Genomic DNA, 13450 nt, shown 5'->3' on the forward strand with positions numbered 1-13450 from the left:
ATAAATTCGGGGGGGGGGGGGGGGGGGGGGCGGGAAGGGGGGGGGGGAGAACGGGGAAGGGGGGGGGGAGCGTGGGGGAAGCGAGTACACCATTTTACATCAACACTGCGAAAATGCAATCTAGCCTGGCGGAGGACGGGCAGCTGGGTCGGAGCGAGCGAGGGCTTTGCAGTCTCTGCCTGTTCCTTGTTCTGTCGCTCTTAAGTTTCTCTGTGTTTGCATAATAGCCGTGCATGCAAACCTCGCAATGCTCCAGGGCTCCAGAACAATAAATATACACATTTAAAACCTTTATTGTCTTACGGTTCATGCCCCCGGTTTTCAACAGCTTAATTTCTGGTTGTATTTAACTAGTTTGCAAATGGATTTTTTCAGTTTCAAACTATTATTGAGGAAGCTCCCCTCCCTTTTTTGGCGGGGGAGGGGATGGGGGTGGGGTAGGAGTCGGTATATTATTCCTGTAGCGCTGGGTTATATAAACACATTATCATTTGAGAGCGCCCTTGGCGTCCATCAGCATTGTAAACACGTACTAGTGTATATACTTCAAAATTAAAGAATGCACACGCAGAACCGGGAGCCTGAATTCATATTCCGAGCAGACTCGCTGCTCGCATTTATTGATTTATCATGCATCGTTTATTGTTCCAGTCCCTAAATGCAGTCGCTGTCCGTTCAATATTGTTTGCAAAATCCTGAGATGTGTGTGCACTGCTCACTTGTCTTTCTGTTTTTGGGGGGTTTTTTGCCGAGTATTTTTTGCGAAGCGAACAAATGCATTAATATTTATATGTTTATATAATCGATAACCCACTTTTCCCTTCCATGTAAATAGGCATCAAAATATAATTTAACAGATTAGTTCTCGAAAACATGGCAGTGAGGAAGCGTAATTTAACTATCAAACAAATCTACATGTCTAATAACAGCAAATCTGCTAAGGAGCATTAGAAAGAGGAGCAGCGCCCCGGAATCTCTGCAGGAAATGTTCTTTATATTAGACATATACAAGCAGGTCCTGTCAGATGCACAGCGGAGCTCGCTAGCTCTCGTCTCTTCCAAAAATCTCATTAGACGACACCCCTAGACAAGGGAGATCGGGAAGAGGGACATCTCATCTTCACACAGTTTTAGGGTGGATTTTATTTTTACAAACCGTCCTATATGTTTTTTGCCTTGATCCATCCGCTTCCCGCCGAGATCGGACGGAACCTTCCTTCCGATTATGAATTTGATCATTCCACATTTGGAAGGAAACCTACACAGTTTTGACAGGAGCTGAAAATTGAGTCGTCAGAGAAATATTAGGACATATTTTCAATCATTTTGGTGCCGAAGGGGAGGCAAGAGCTCAGTTTTATATTGAGACATTACGCCAGCTGAAGGCAGAGAATGTTTTTCCCTGCCAGGACCTGATGCAATCCATTCAAGCCAACAAGTTTGGAGAGAATGTTGAGTTCAATCAATTCAGAACGTCGAGATGGAGCCCAACTCACTCCAGGTATTTCGCTCTCCTCCGCTCCTCCGATCCCGGCACCCCCCGGCACCCCCCAGCCCCCCAGCTCACCCACACCTCTGCACCCACCCACACCCCCCACAAACTTTTCACCAAACTTTTACCCTCTGCATCCCCCCAAATCATTTTTATTGTTTAAAAAAATCCCTGCACTGATCATACATACATAATGTAATTTTACCGCCTCAGATGGAGAAGTAGGGAGAGGTGGCGGTGGGGGTGCCCGGAGTTTTTTTTTTTTTTTTTTTTTTTAAGGGAAGCAGAAAATTTGTGGGCTCTATTATTTTTCCACCCAGCTTTATATCTGTTGGCTCTTCTGTATTAAGAGTGTGGATGTCTGTGTGTAAATGTGTCTGGGAATAGATGTTTGTGCTCTGATGGCTACGTTATTTATTTGGTGCTTTTTTTCCCCTGCAGTGGGTCGGCTCACCGTGTGGCTTGCACGGACCTTACATTTTCTACAAGGCTTTTCAATTCCACCTTGAAGGCAAACCAAGAATTTTGTCCCTTGGCGACTTTTTCTTTGTAAGATGTACGCCAAAGGATCCGATTTGCATAGCGGAGCTCCAGCTGTTGTGGGAAGAGAGGACCAGCCGGCAACTTTTATCCAGCTCTAAACTTTATTTCCTCCCAGAAGACACTCCCCAGGGCAGAAATAGCGACCATGGCGAGGTGGTAAACTTATATCTCCCTCTCTTCTTTCTTTATTATCCCCCCCCCCCCCAAGTAATGCTTATTACAGGGCAAGCTTGAAAATACTGTATTCACTTCTGCAGGCGAGCAGGATCGACTCCTTTTTTAAAGGGGTAGCGCCACTAGCTGGGGCTCGAGTATTTTGCCATTGTCAGAGTTTGGCTGTCAGCTTTACAAAGAGGATCCAACTGCTGATTTTAGTCAAGATCAAATAACTTGTTCGAGAAGGGTTTTGTTCAAGGATATGTGTGTGTGTGAGAGAGAGAGAGAGAGAGGGAGAGAGAGATCGTTCGCTCTCTTGCTACTGCGCTTGAACATCACATGCTTTTTATATATTTTTTGCCTTTTGAAAATCTTACCTTCGCGTCTGGCTCGGTCGGGGCTGGGTGGATTTCTTTCGGTGGGTTTCGATATTGTTCACTTTTTTTTTTAAGTAAGTATTTGATATGTTTAAGAGGGCGGAAATTACGAAATGGAGGCAGAGTGAGATCAAAAGCTATTGAGTTGGCAAAGACGTGTTGAATAAAGTGATAAATGACAGGTACTGGAATAATACATTCAAATAACTTGCAGATCTGCCCGGGCGGATTTCAAAGCGGTCGTGTAACCGGCACAAACACGTTAAGCATTAACAACTATCTCTCGCCCCCACCCCCACCCCCCCACCCCCCCACCCCGGACAAGCCATTTGATGTTCTAGTTTTCAATTACTCCACGCAAAGTGGACGTCTTCCAGCGCGATCTTTGGGGATGTGTGGGACCGGGACGGGGGAGGGAAGGCAGAGGGGTGTGTGCTCGCCCACTGGCCCGGCGCGTCCGGCGGCCTCCGTGCCCAGACGGCGCTCCGGGGGAGGGTGGGGAGGGACCGAGCTTCGCCGGCACGTTTCTGGGCGGCCGCAGGGGCGCTAGCCGCGCTCCCGGGAGGACGCCCGAGGTGAGCTGCTGTCACCGGGCGCCGGGGCGGCCGCCTCCCTTCGGCTCTGTCATTTCATGTGTGACCGCAGTTCTGCGGGCTCCCCTCGTCAGCTGACCGACCTCAGCGCCGTGATACCCACCAGGGGAACTATTTTGGGGAGGCTGTGCCCTCGGTGCGGTGGGAGGGCGGGCGCGCGGCCGCCTGGCAAGGCTTTGTGTTGCCCGAGCGAGAGCAGGGTGATCAAACTGAGACTTTTGAGGGCAGCTAGCTCTGTGCCAGGCCCTCGAGCTTTCGAGGTAGATGTAAGGATCTTTTTGTTAAATGAATGGTTCCCCGTTTAACTCATCCCGGAGCGTGGAGCTGCCTGCCAGTCCTTCCACAATTCCTTGGTTTGATGGAGTTGATTGTACTTTTGGCATCGCCAGTTCACTCCCTCTCCCAGGATCGAATTACCCATCAGTGGTCTATGCCGGTTAATTACTGGAGTTCGTCAAAACCTTCGCCCTCAGATCTGCCTCTTCGGAAATAAGCCCCGCCCTCCTCCCCGAATGTTCCCCCCCCACACCGCCCTCCCCGGCCAGCTTTGGGTTTTAAACGTTCATACTTCCCGACGCCTGCCTGCAATTTTACAAAGGTGTTGTTTGGAAATACTGGGAAAAAATACTGCAACCTACCAACAGGTTGAGCTCTTTCCCCCTCCCAAGGTCTAGCTCGGCCCCCTCCCCCGCCCCAACTTTCCTGCGCAGCTGTCTTCCTCCCCTCCCCCTCCTGATTTCTTATTATTTGCTTTTCAAATTTATTACTTCAACATGGCCTGTGATCTGGAAAAGGGAAGGATTAAATATCCAGAAAAGAGCTGGTGCCTAATAGACTTCTGACTAAACCCAGAAGGAAATTATTCAGTGTTTTATGAGATATTTTGTGGTCACTCTCCTCTCTCTTTTTTTTTTTAATTGAAACTGAAATATTTTTAAAGACCCCGAGTTGACCCCACTTGGTCCAGTTTTAATTTCTGTTGGTGTAATTAAATAGTGAATTCTGATTTAAGAATAAAAACAGTATTAGCCGAAGGTTGCATCTGTTAGAACTGCTGATAATGAATAGATACACAGTATTTTTAAATAAACGATGTTAAAAAATTGTTCATTAAGGGGAAATGAAAGCGAACCGTTGTAATGATCTGCACATTTCGTCACTGCTATATGAGCCATACCTAAGAAAATTAATCTTGTCATTTAAAAGTAAACTCTAGGGGGTTTGGGGAGGGAGATGGCTCTATTTATAATCCTCAGCTGCATATACATCGTCTAATATTATGCATGATTTGTTTTTTAATGCTAACACGGCTGGTAATTAGCTGTATGATTATACTTGTATATTTCATTAGGACTTTGGCTGATGTCATTGTGAATTATTCAGCCATATTAAAACAATTTTCAATTGAGATAATGACACGCCTCAAAATTATGCAAATGCAGGCTGCATTGTGCAAAATAATTATGACAAATGTAAAGCAGGTAGAAAGTTTCCCAATGCAGATTGCTTTTCCACCCTGGTGATGTCATTTCCCCCCCTGGCCTAAGTTAGTCATTCATTAGCTGAATAGCAGCCCCAGTCTCCTCTGGAGGAGAGCCTACAGAAACCAGCATTTACTGCAGGCACCTAGAGGGGGCAACAGGGTCCTCTCATTAAGAAATTTGCTTTGTTTTCACTTACTCCATTAACTTGTTTATATACAGTGAAATGATTTTTGTTATTGATTTTAAATAGTTTGGAATGATGCATTTGCCATTTGCAAAGTGTAACTGAAAGAAAAAGGTTTCTTGGTGATGTGCACTGTTACTTGGAGAAAATGTTCAGCACATTTAATCAGCCAGGACAGTTTATTTTAAGTAACCAAATGGAGGTTAATAATTTCTTGATTGAGCTGACATCAGCATCCATTTCAAAAGGACAGCCAGGACTCAGTATGCTTTTTTGGTTTAAGAGAACCATTCTGTCTATTTATGATTTCTTGAAATGTAAAGACGTCAGTTCTAAAAGCAGGAAAATTATCATTGTGCGAGATTAGAAATAGCGTCCCTGTGTGGTTTGCTATCATCTGCAGAGGGCCTTTTTGGGGAATATTTTATTGATCCTTGCAATAATTGTATGAGGCTGGATAAGGCAGGACTTTGTATGCCATTTTACAGATGGAGACAGAGGCTTAGAGAAATTATGTGGTTTGTCAAAGGTCACCAGGCCAGAACGCAGGCTTTTCTAAGCTTTAGGGTTGTTTTTTTTTTCCCCCACTAAACCCTACCCTTGACACCAGAGTTTTAATGCATCATATTATATTCTAGAAGTATGCATTAATGTGGGCTGGTCCTTGTTCATTTTAGAATTATGACTAGTCAATCCGTTTTGCCAGAGGTCACTGGATTTTAGGTAGCAGAACCATTCTTATTCTATGAAGTTCAGCTGATTCGAGCTAGTGGTATCTAACAAGAACAGTTGTGTTTTAATACCATTATTAATAATCATTAACAATTTATTATTGGTTATAATAACTATGATAATGACTTAACTGCTGCCTTCACATAACTTCCAGTGCTGGCAACTGGTGTAGAGGAAAAGCAGTCCAGAAAGAGTTACATCTTGATTCTGCAACTTAGTATTTGTTCGACCTTGAACCAGCATAAACACTCTGAGCCTCAGTTTCTTCAGCAGCAAAATGGGGACAATAATGAGGCTGACTGGGGATTGTGAATATCAAGAGGCATTGTATGGGCAAAAGTACTTCAAAAACAGTACAGTCCTTAAAAATAGAAAAGAGGGATGATTGCGGTGACCTTTATTCTAGATACTAATTTATAAACAATAAGCAGGATAACTTTTATGCCTGTGTGGAGGTTCCCAGGCCTAATCATGATACTGTCTTAAATTACCATGAAAGTGAATAGCAGAGCCATATACAAGGAGTTAAGTATCTTTAGTAATTACCCCCAATCGCCACATTCAGCCACAACCTCTTCAGAGGAGGAAAATGGCAAAGTAGGCGGGTAATTGGTTCTGTTACTGGGTAACTTCTGATTATATTCATTTTCAAATTGCCAAGCGCTTAATCTATTGGCAATATACACTCTTAAAAGAGGTGGATGTGCAAACTTGGATTTCAGCCTGACCGTGGGCTGGATTCTACAAGAAGCTTTACTGGGCACCTACAACTTTGAGTGTGGATGAGTAAGCTAATGATGTCAGGAAGTCAAGATCAAGTACACCTGGGCATTACAGATAGTAATGACACGTAGTCAGGATTTCTACAAGTGGTTACTATCTGGTTAAAAATTGTCAAACATTCATATTCCAGAGCCCCTGTTGAAATTAACTCGATTGGAATCTCTGGAACTGGGGTCCAGGATCCTGCATTTTAAACATTGCCTCACTTTCCTCATCTATGAAATGGAAATACAGTACCTACTCCCTAGGATTGCCTTAAGGATTAAATGAGTCAATACATGTGAAGTGCTTACAACTGAGATTGGCCCATAGTAGATTCTTCAGTAGTGGTGGACTCACTGTTTTCATCATTAATATTTGTATTGCTGTTCTCATTGAAATTTGAGACCACTACCACTACTTTCCTTTTTTTTTTTTTTTTAAGATTTTATTTATTTGAGACAGAGAGCACAGCCAGGAGGAGGGGCAGAGGGAGAGGGAGAAGCATACTCTCCGCTGAGCAGGGAGCCAGATGTGGGGCTCGATCCCAGGACCCCGGGATCATGACCTGAACCAAAGGCAGAGGCTTAACCGACTGAGCCACCCAGGCACCCCCACCACTACCTTTCCTAAAGAAAGGTTTTCTCTGTGAGAGGACAGCATCTAGATTAGTTTGCTAGGACAAATACCCGATATAGGTCTCCCCAAATCAGGTTGGCTTTCATCCATATGATGAGTTTAGCTATGTCACCAAAATAAAAAGTTCCTTAAAGATTTACATTTCAGTATGGAGCTATGCTGTCATCTGGATCGGCAGGATGTGTTTAAAAGATTGCCTGCTTGTATCACATCTCGTGTTAGTCAGACACGTTCTGAAATCTAGGAGGTGCTGGACCGACCCTGTTCTAGCTGTAGATGGCTGCTCAGTCTCCGGTCTATATACATGAGCTGACTTTTTTTTAAATTTCCAAGACCTCTTCAAGTGACCTCACTGACCTTGGACAGTTTCTTTAGCTTTTCTCAGCCTCAGTTTCTCCATCTGTAAAATGGATCTAATGATCTCTACTTTGTCAAGAGAATTAGAAACAGTAATGGGAAGCGCCTGACAACTAGCATAAGCACTTACTACAGGAGAGCTCAGCAAATGAGGGATGCAGTTCGGGCAGTTTTTAGTAGTTTTAGTAATGACCTTCAACTAGGTGAAGGAGTAACTTTGCTCTAACTGGCTGGCCCTTCAGAACTAGGGCGAGAACTAATGAACTCTCTGGAGAGAATTTAGAGGACTGTGATAAGCATTAGTGAACTGCGGCCTGAGGGCTGAATCTGGACCACTGTCTGTTTTTGTAAAGTTTTATTGAAACAAAGTCAGACGCAAATTGAGTCCTTGTGACGGCAAACATTTGACCCACACAGTGGAAACTGGGAAATTATTTACTGTTTAGTCCTTTACAAAAATGTTTGCTGACCCCTGGCCTATGGAGTTGATTTGAAATAGGGAGCGGGAGTGTGTACTTTTTTTCTCTTTCTTACTTGGGTTGGAGCAAGACCCAGTAATACTAAGAAATAATTTAACAGTCATGTCAAAAATATTTGCATAAACAAATAAATCTCTGTTTCATCACTGATTCTAATGATGTTAAAATTTGAGAATCAGTAGAATGTGTACTGATTTAGATTTTGTAGGTTCAGATCCTAACTCCGGCAAACGTTGGTGTCATCTATCTTGAGTTAATCAAAAACTGCTGGTTGAGTGCTAACCATGTACTCGGAGCTCTGCTAGGTACAGAGATGGATGCAAAACAGTTCATGGTGTGACCCTGTTTCTCAAGAAGCTTATCAATCTTCATTGAGAGATGAGATCAACACGTTTTGAAAATGTAAAAACAACATAATTCGTTATGTAACACGTTGGTGAATTGTGCTGACAATAAATGCAATGTGTGTTTAAAGGAAGGCTCATGATCTGCATGATTTTGGAAAAAAGAATTTATTCAGCTTGCAGATGTTGATTGAAGGCCTACTATGTGCTGGACAACAGGATGCAGAGAAGAAGGAGAAGGGCCTCAGCCCTCAAAGAGCTCATCGTTTACACCCATGGACAGACATTGGTCACAGAAAAGCTGTCAGACTCTCTCTGTGCTCCTTAGTTAAAGTGGAGATTAATTAAAGTCACTATTTATAGCCTTTCCTGATCTTTCTGGAAACTAGAAAGTATTGTCTTTATCTTTGAAGTCTCGATCACTCAGTGCATATTTATAGAGCACCTACTTTGTGCCAGAGCCTGTTCTAGGCCCTGGGGATACAGCCATGAACAAGATAGACAAGGATCCCTGCCTTCAGGGCTCTTCCTGGGCTGTGGTTGGTTTCGCCCTCCCCTGTGCTTCGCACATGCGCCTTTGGTGATGGTTATCTGTGTCCTTTTCCTTTGCCTGTCATTCCCCCTTTCCACCTCCCCTCTTCCCCCACCCTAGCGCTGTTCTCAGGAACTGCAGGTTATGCCTTATTCACCTCTGGGTACCCCCCTCCCCCAGTATTCAGTGCCAGTCACTAAGTATTTATTGAATGACTATATGACATCAGTCATCTAAAATGTTCTTTCCCACAGCCTGCTTTCTTTAAGGCCAGCCTGGTTTCTTCCTGGCAGAGGACCTACGATGGGTCATTCCCATGTGGGCCAGCTGCCGCATACCCCCGACTCATGCGTGTTCTTTCTCATCTAAAATCCATCGTCGTTTTGCCCCAAGATGTGAAAAAGCGTAAAGGATTTTCTTTCAGAGTACTCCGCAAAGAGATGGGTGCCTATTTGGGACTGATGATGAGGCTAGACCCAGCATGTCCGTGTTTGAGTACTTTTCCCATCTTCAGCCTTCAGCCCATAAAAAGCCGGGGCAGTGCGGTGGCGGTCTGACCAGAGACTGCCGGTCACTCCTTACCTGAGTGTGGTTGGCAGCTCCTGTGGGCCAGCATTCTTCCCAGACTGATGGTCTTAACTAGGCCAACGTTTGATAGTGAGTCAAAATTGTAAGCAATTAAAAGCTCCCTTGACGTTTAGAGTGTCAGGCACATACTAAGGAAATGTTATTTTTATGGAGTACACGAGTCCATACATGTAAATACTTTGTTATTAATTATTAATAAAGCATACCATTGTTCGTGGTGGCATCTAGTGATACATGACTCGAGCTCATTTATCAAAGTCTAGTTTTAACCAATATCCAGAATATAATTGCTCGAATCAAAATGCATTTGCTTGTCATTTTTTATAGCCAGGGGTGGTTGGACATTTGCCATCTCCCACTCAGAATAATATTGTAGCTAGTGATTACCCGTTGGTTTGGCTTTTAAAGAAATTTAAAACAAATTTATCGGTTGTTGGCTTAAAGATTCATTCGCCTCTCAGAAATGCCGTCGCAGATTTCCTGCATTTCTTGAAAACTCTGCTCCCGTGGCCTCGCACAGGCATGGATGGCTTTTTCCAGCCACGCTGTGGTCTTTGCCGGCTTGCCTGAGATTAGAACCCGGGCCTTAGCCTTCGGAAAACACGGCTTCCATCCTGGACTGTGAACGTCCGGATCGACAACACATTTCAAACATGCAGATGATGATTATTACCGAAAGGGTGCTTTCGAATCATGCTAATGGCATCAATCTCCAGCACATACTTGCGTAAATTAATTCTGCTTTTAAAATCAGATGCACTGTTAGCAGCGTCAAAGATGGATATTTGACATTTATCACACAGACGAGGACGTGTGGTTTAATTACATGAATTTTCTGTAGAATCTCTGTGGCTGTATAAATAGATGCACAGTGGCGCATGTCCTTGCACGCGTGACCATCAAGTTCACAGCCCTGTCTCCATCCCTTTGCCACGATGAGGAAAAGAGCGGGGAGGGGCCATGTGTTACTAGTCAATCCAGTGGCCCCAGGAGCCTCTTCCCCCCCTTACCATACCTTTCCTTTCTCGTGACTCAGAGCACACCCAGGCTGTGAAACACACCCCCTCCTCCCCAGAGCTGAGTTCCAAGCCTGATCAGTGACACTAAACATTAAACTCTTGTCTTTGAGAATAATAGGCTTTGCTTTCTACACCCTCAAGCATGTTGAGCTACTGTGCAGGCTGGAAAATAAAAATGTTCTAATTGTGTCTTTTAAATAAGCATAGGAGTGAATTAATTAGACCATATTTTGTCTTTAGTTGCTTAGTTACACAATAGTATTCCTGAGCACGAGTAAGATAAATTGGCTCTTTTTGTGCTGCCTGTCCCTTAATCATAATTACTGTATTGCTTAGGAGAGTAAAGCATACATAGATTTTGAATTTTTTATTAATAGTCAAAAATATGCATATGATATATAAAGTATATGCTGTTCAACCTGTTTTATATGCTTTTATGTGGGAAGAAGTTTTATTGTGGTGGTAACATTTGCATTAGTTGCTCAAAGATGTAGTTCTGGGAAATACATAATTGAAATGTTTTTGAATTGCTTTTTCTGGCCTTTTCAATCTTATTCAAAATAATAGTGCCTCCAGTCCTGGAGCAGTCATTCTCATTTGATTTAACATCTTTCTTTGCACTGTGTGTGCAGGGCCCAGCCTTAACCCTGCAGAGCCTAGACGGGGCTCCGTGATTCTCAGGCCTCAGACATCGCGCCTTATGTTTCTGGGCTCACGCCGTTGGGGGTCGGGGGCAGTGGGGCAGCAGAGCATGAAATGCCCTTTGTCCTTGGCACACTTCCACGTTCCTCGCAGAAATTTCCAGGGTTAGAGATCGTTAAGACTTTGTTTTAACTGGGGCTAGACAACGCTATGAGCTTGCCTTCTGGGGTCTTACAAAATGGGATGTTGCTACCAGAACTCGGGTTTCTGGCCCCCTACCCCGACCCTCCACCGAGGAGGCAGCAAGAGTTGGACAGCTTGATATAGTTATTGAACAATGGGAGAGTCTGGCTTAAGACCCAGGATGCATGCTGGGTAAATGTATGTGAAAACTGACCCCATTGTTCTGTTGTATTTGAAAAGCAAGTAAATTATTTACAGATATTTGCTAATTAAAGCACATGTTGTTTTACCAGCACAAAAGAACACAGTATAACTGGAGACAAAGAACTAAGTGCAAATAATTTAAACTTGCTAATTCTGTGTATTTTTCTGAAAGGAGGAATATGTTTTAAAAATATGTATAAATACATACATATTAAAGTGTGCGTGTGTGTGTGTGTGTGTGGATATTCGGATATGCATGTGTGGGTTTTGTTTGGTTCTGACCCCTACATAGGAAGCCTTGCATGCTACAGCGGTAACAGGCCAAGTTATCACCAGTTACCTGTCACTGGGCTTGCCCCAAGCCCCCTGTGGGCCATGGGGATGGAAATCATTGTGAGAGAATACTTGTTTTCCCTTTAGTCCAAGCTTTGCTTGCCATCCTCTGGGTTGAGCTCGGCTCAGGGTACCAGTGGAAAAAAAAGAATAAAAATGTTCTTACTCACTGCCTTGTTCTCTGACTTTCCTCCATGACAGGCTCAGGTTTAGTTGTTTTTCTTCTGTGACTACCCAACTTCGGTAACATTCTGGTTGGAAATCTGTGTTGTGGGATGAGGGCCTCTTGACATGGGGCGAAGGGTTCAGATGCAGAGAAGGTCGCCGAGAACATTCTCATACTCTCAGAGACCTTTCCCTGGCTGGATGTTGGTGGAGCCATAGGGGCAGCTGGTCCCTCTGGCTCCGCCATCTGCACCGACATGTTTGGTTTCAGGTGTGACTGGCTGGACATCCCTTGGCTTTGTTGATAAAGAGGATCAGGAAGGCTTGCCATGGTTATCTAAGAAAAAGGCTCATGTCTAATTTGCCAGCGACATTTGAATAGACTTATAGGACATTCAAGAGAGCAAGTCCAGCCCCCTTTATTTAATGGACACAGAAAGGCCAGAAAAATCTTGGGCCTAACAGCCAGCACCCTCGGGCACAATGGTCTGCTGCTTTGAGGAAGAAGGGCTGCTCTCTTAAGGTTCTACTCTGAGGAAAATAGGCAGGCGTTTCCCATGGGTGTGTTCAGGGTGGATCATCCCAGCGCTCTTAACCAGTAGATGGTGCCTCTGTGGGACATGACTCGTATAAAATCACTAATGAGAGTGTGGGCTTTAGTGCCAAGATACTTACCCAAGGGGCAGTGATTACAAAGAAACCAGGCTTGGTGTTCACAGTCCCCGCTGGACCTTACCTTCATTTCCATATTCTTTCCTGAAGTTAGGAGGGCCCTCTGATGGTATTATTTATGTTGGCTTAAGAAAAGCTTTGCTGAGACGGCACTCTTGGCGGCAAACTGAATTGGCATTTCTGCCACTCTGATATTCACGGATGGTTTCTTTCATTCTGAAATGTTTATTGCATGCCTACTATGTGTCGTTTCTCTCCAGTGGGGACATTAAGAGTGAACACAATGACTAATGCACAGATAAAAATTTCTGTTCCCATAGAGCTTACTCATTCTCTCATAATAAGAAGGAAAAAGCAACTTGATTGATTTATCCAAAGTGGCGGAAAACTATCCCCATACATTTTGGTCTTAGAACCACATTCATACTTCCTTCTTCTAAACTTTTCTCTTCTCTATGTATGCACAACCCAGAGAAAATGCCCCAACTTTCTCTTCTTCCAAACCATCTGCCAGAGTTTTACCCACAGTGTTTTCAATGAAGTTACAACATTTTCTGTTTATTGAGTAGCTATTATGTGTCAGGCATTGCATATATATTAATATATAAATTAAATGCTCATTTAATTCTCAAAGAAATTCTCTTAGGTTGGTTGTATTGTGACATTTTCATACTTCATAGATGAGGCAGCTGAGGCCAAAGGAGGTTAAATAACTTGCCCAAAGTCACGTATAGTTAAGACTCAGAGCTAGGATTGAAATCCAGGTTTTCCTTGATTCTGCCAGGATTGGTGAGTTTCATGTCTCCCTATCACTTTAAAATACACTAAGGGACTAACAATGGGATTTTGATTATATACTGACCTATTCCCTAATTGAGCCTTCATGAATATTGTTTCTTTAGTCCTTCATTTATTTGTTCAGCATATGGCGCTTGGAAGCTTCTGTCCTGCTCTCTAGGAATGTGCAGTC

General features: G+C 43.7%; 1 protein-coding gene across 3 annotated transcripts in view; it reads left to right on the forward strand.

Annotated features, from left to right (window-relative positions):
• Positions 1–1371: 1371 nt before the first annotated feature.
• Positions 1372–13450, forward strand: part of LOC118020054 (AT-rich interactive domain-containing protein 5B) — a 175702-nt gene continuing 163623 nt past the window's right edge. The window contains exons 1-2 of one of the 3 annotated variants that reach the window (XM_035019899.1): positions 1372–1501; positions 1934–2191. In XM_035019899.1, the coding sequence (XP_034875790.1) occupies positions 1481–1501; positions 1934–2191 (279 nt within the window). In that variant the 5' untranslated portion in view covers positions 1372–1480. The remainder of the gene's footprint in view (positions 1502–1933; positions 2192–13450) is intronic. The other 2 variants (XM_035019907.1, XM_035019916.1) reach the window with 2 other exon arrangements.

The sequence above is a fragment of the Mirounga leonina genome, unplaced genomic scaffold, assembly GCF_011800145.1.
Source record: "Mirounga leonina isolate KUSES-001 unplaced genomic scaffold, KU_Mleo_1.0 Mir_109, whole genome shotgun sequence".
In the NCBI taxonomy this organism is placed as follows: domain Eukaryota; kingdom Metazoa; phylum Chordata; class Mammalia; order Carnivora; family Phocidae; genus Mirounga; species Mirounga leonina.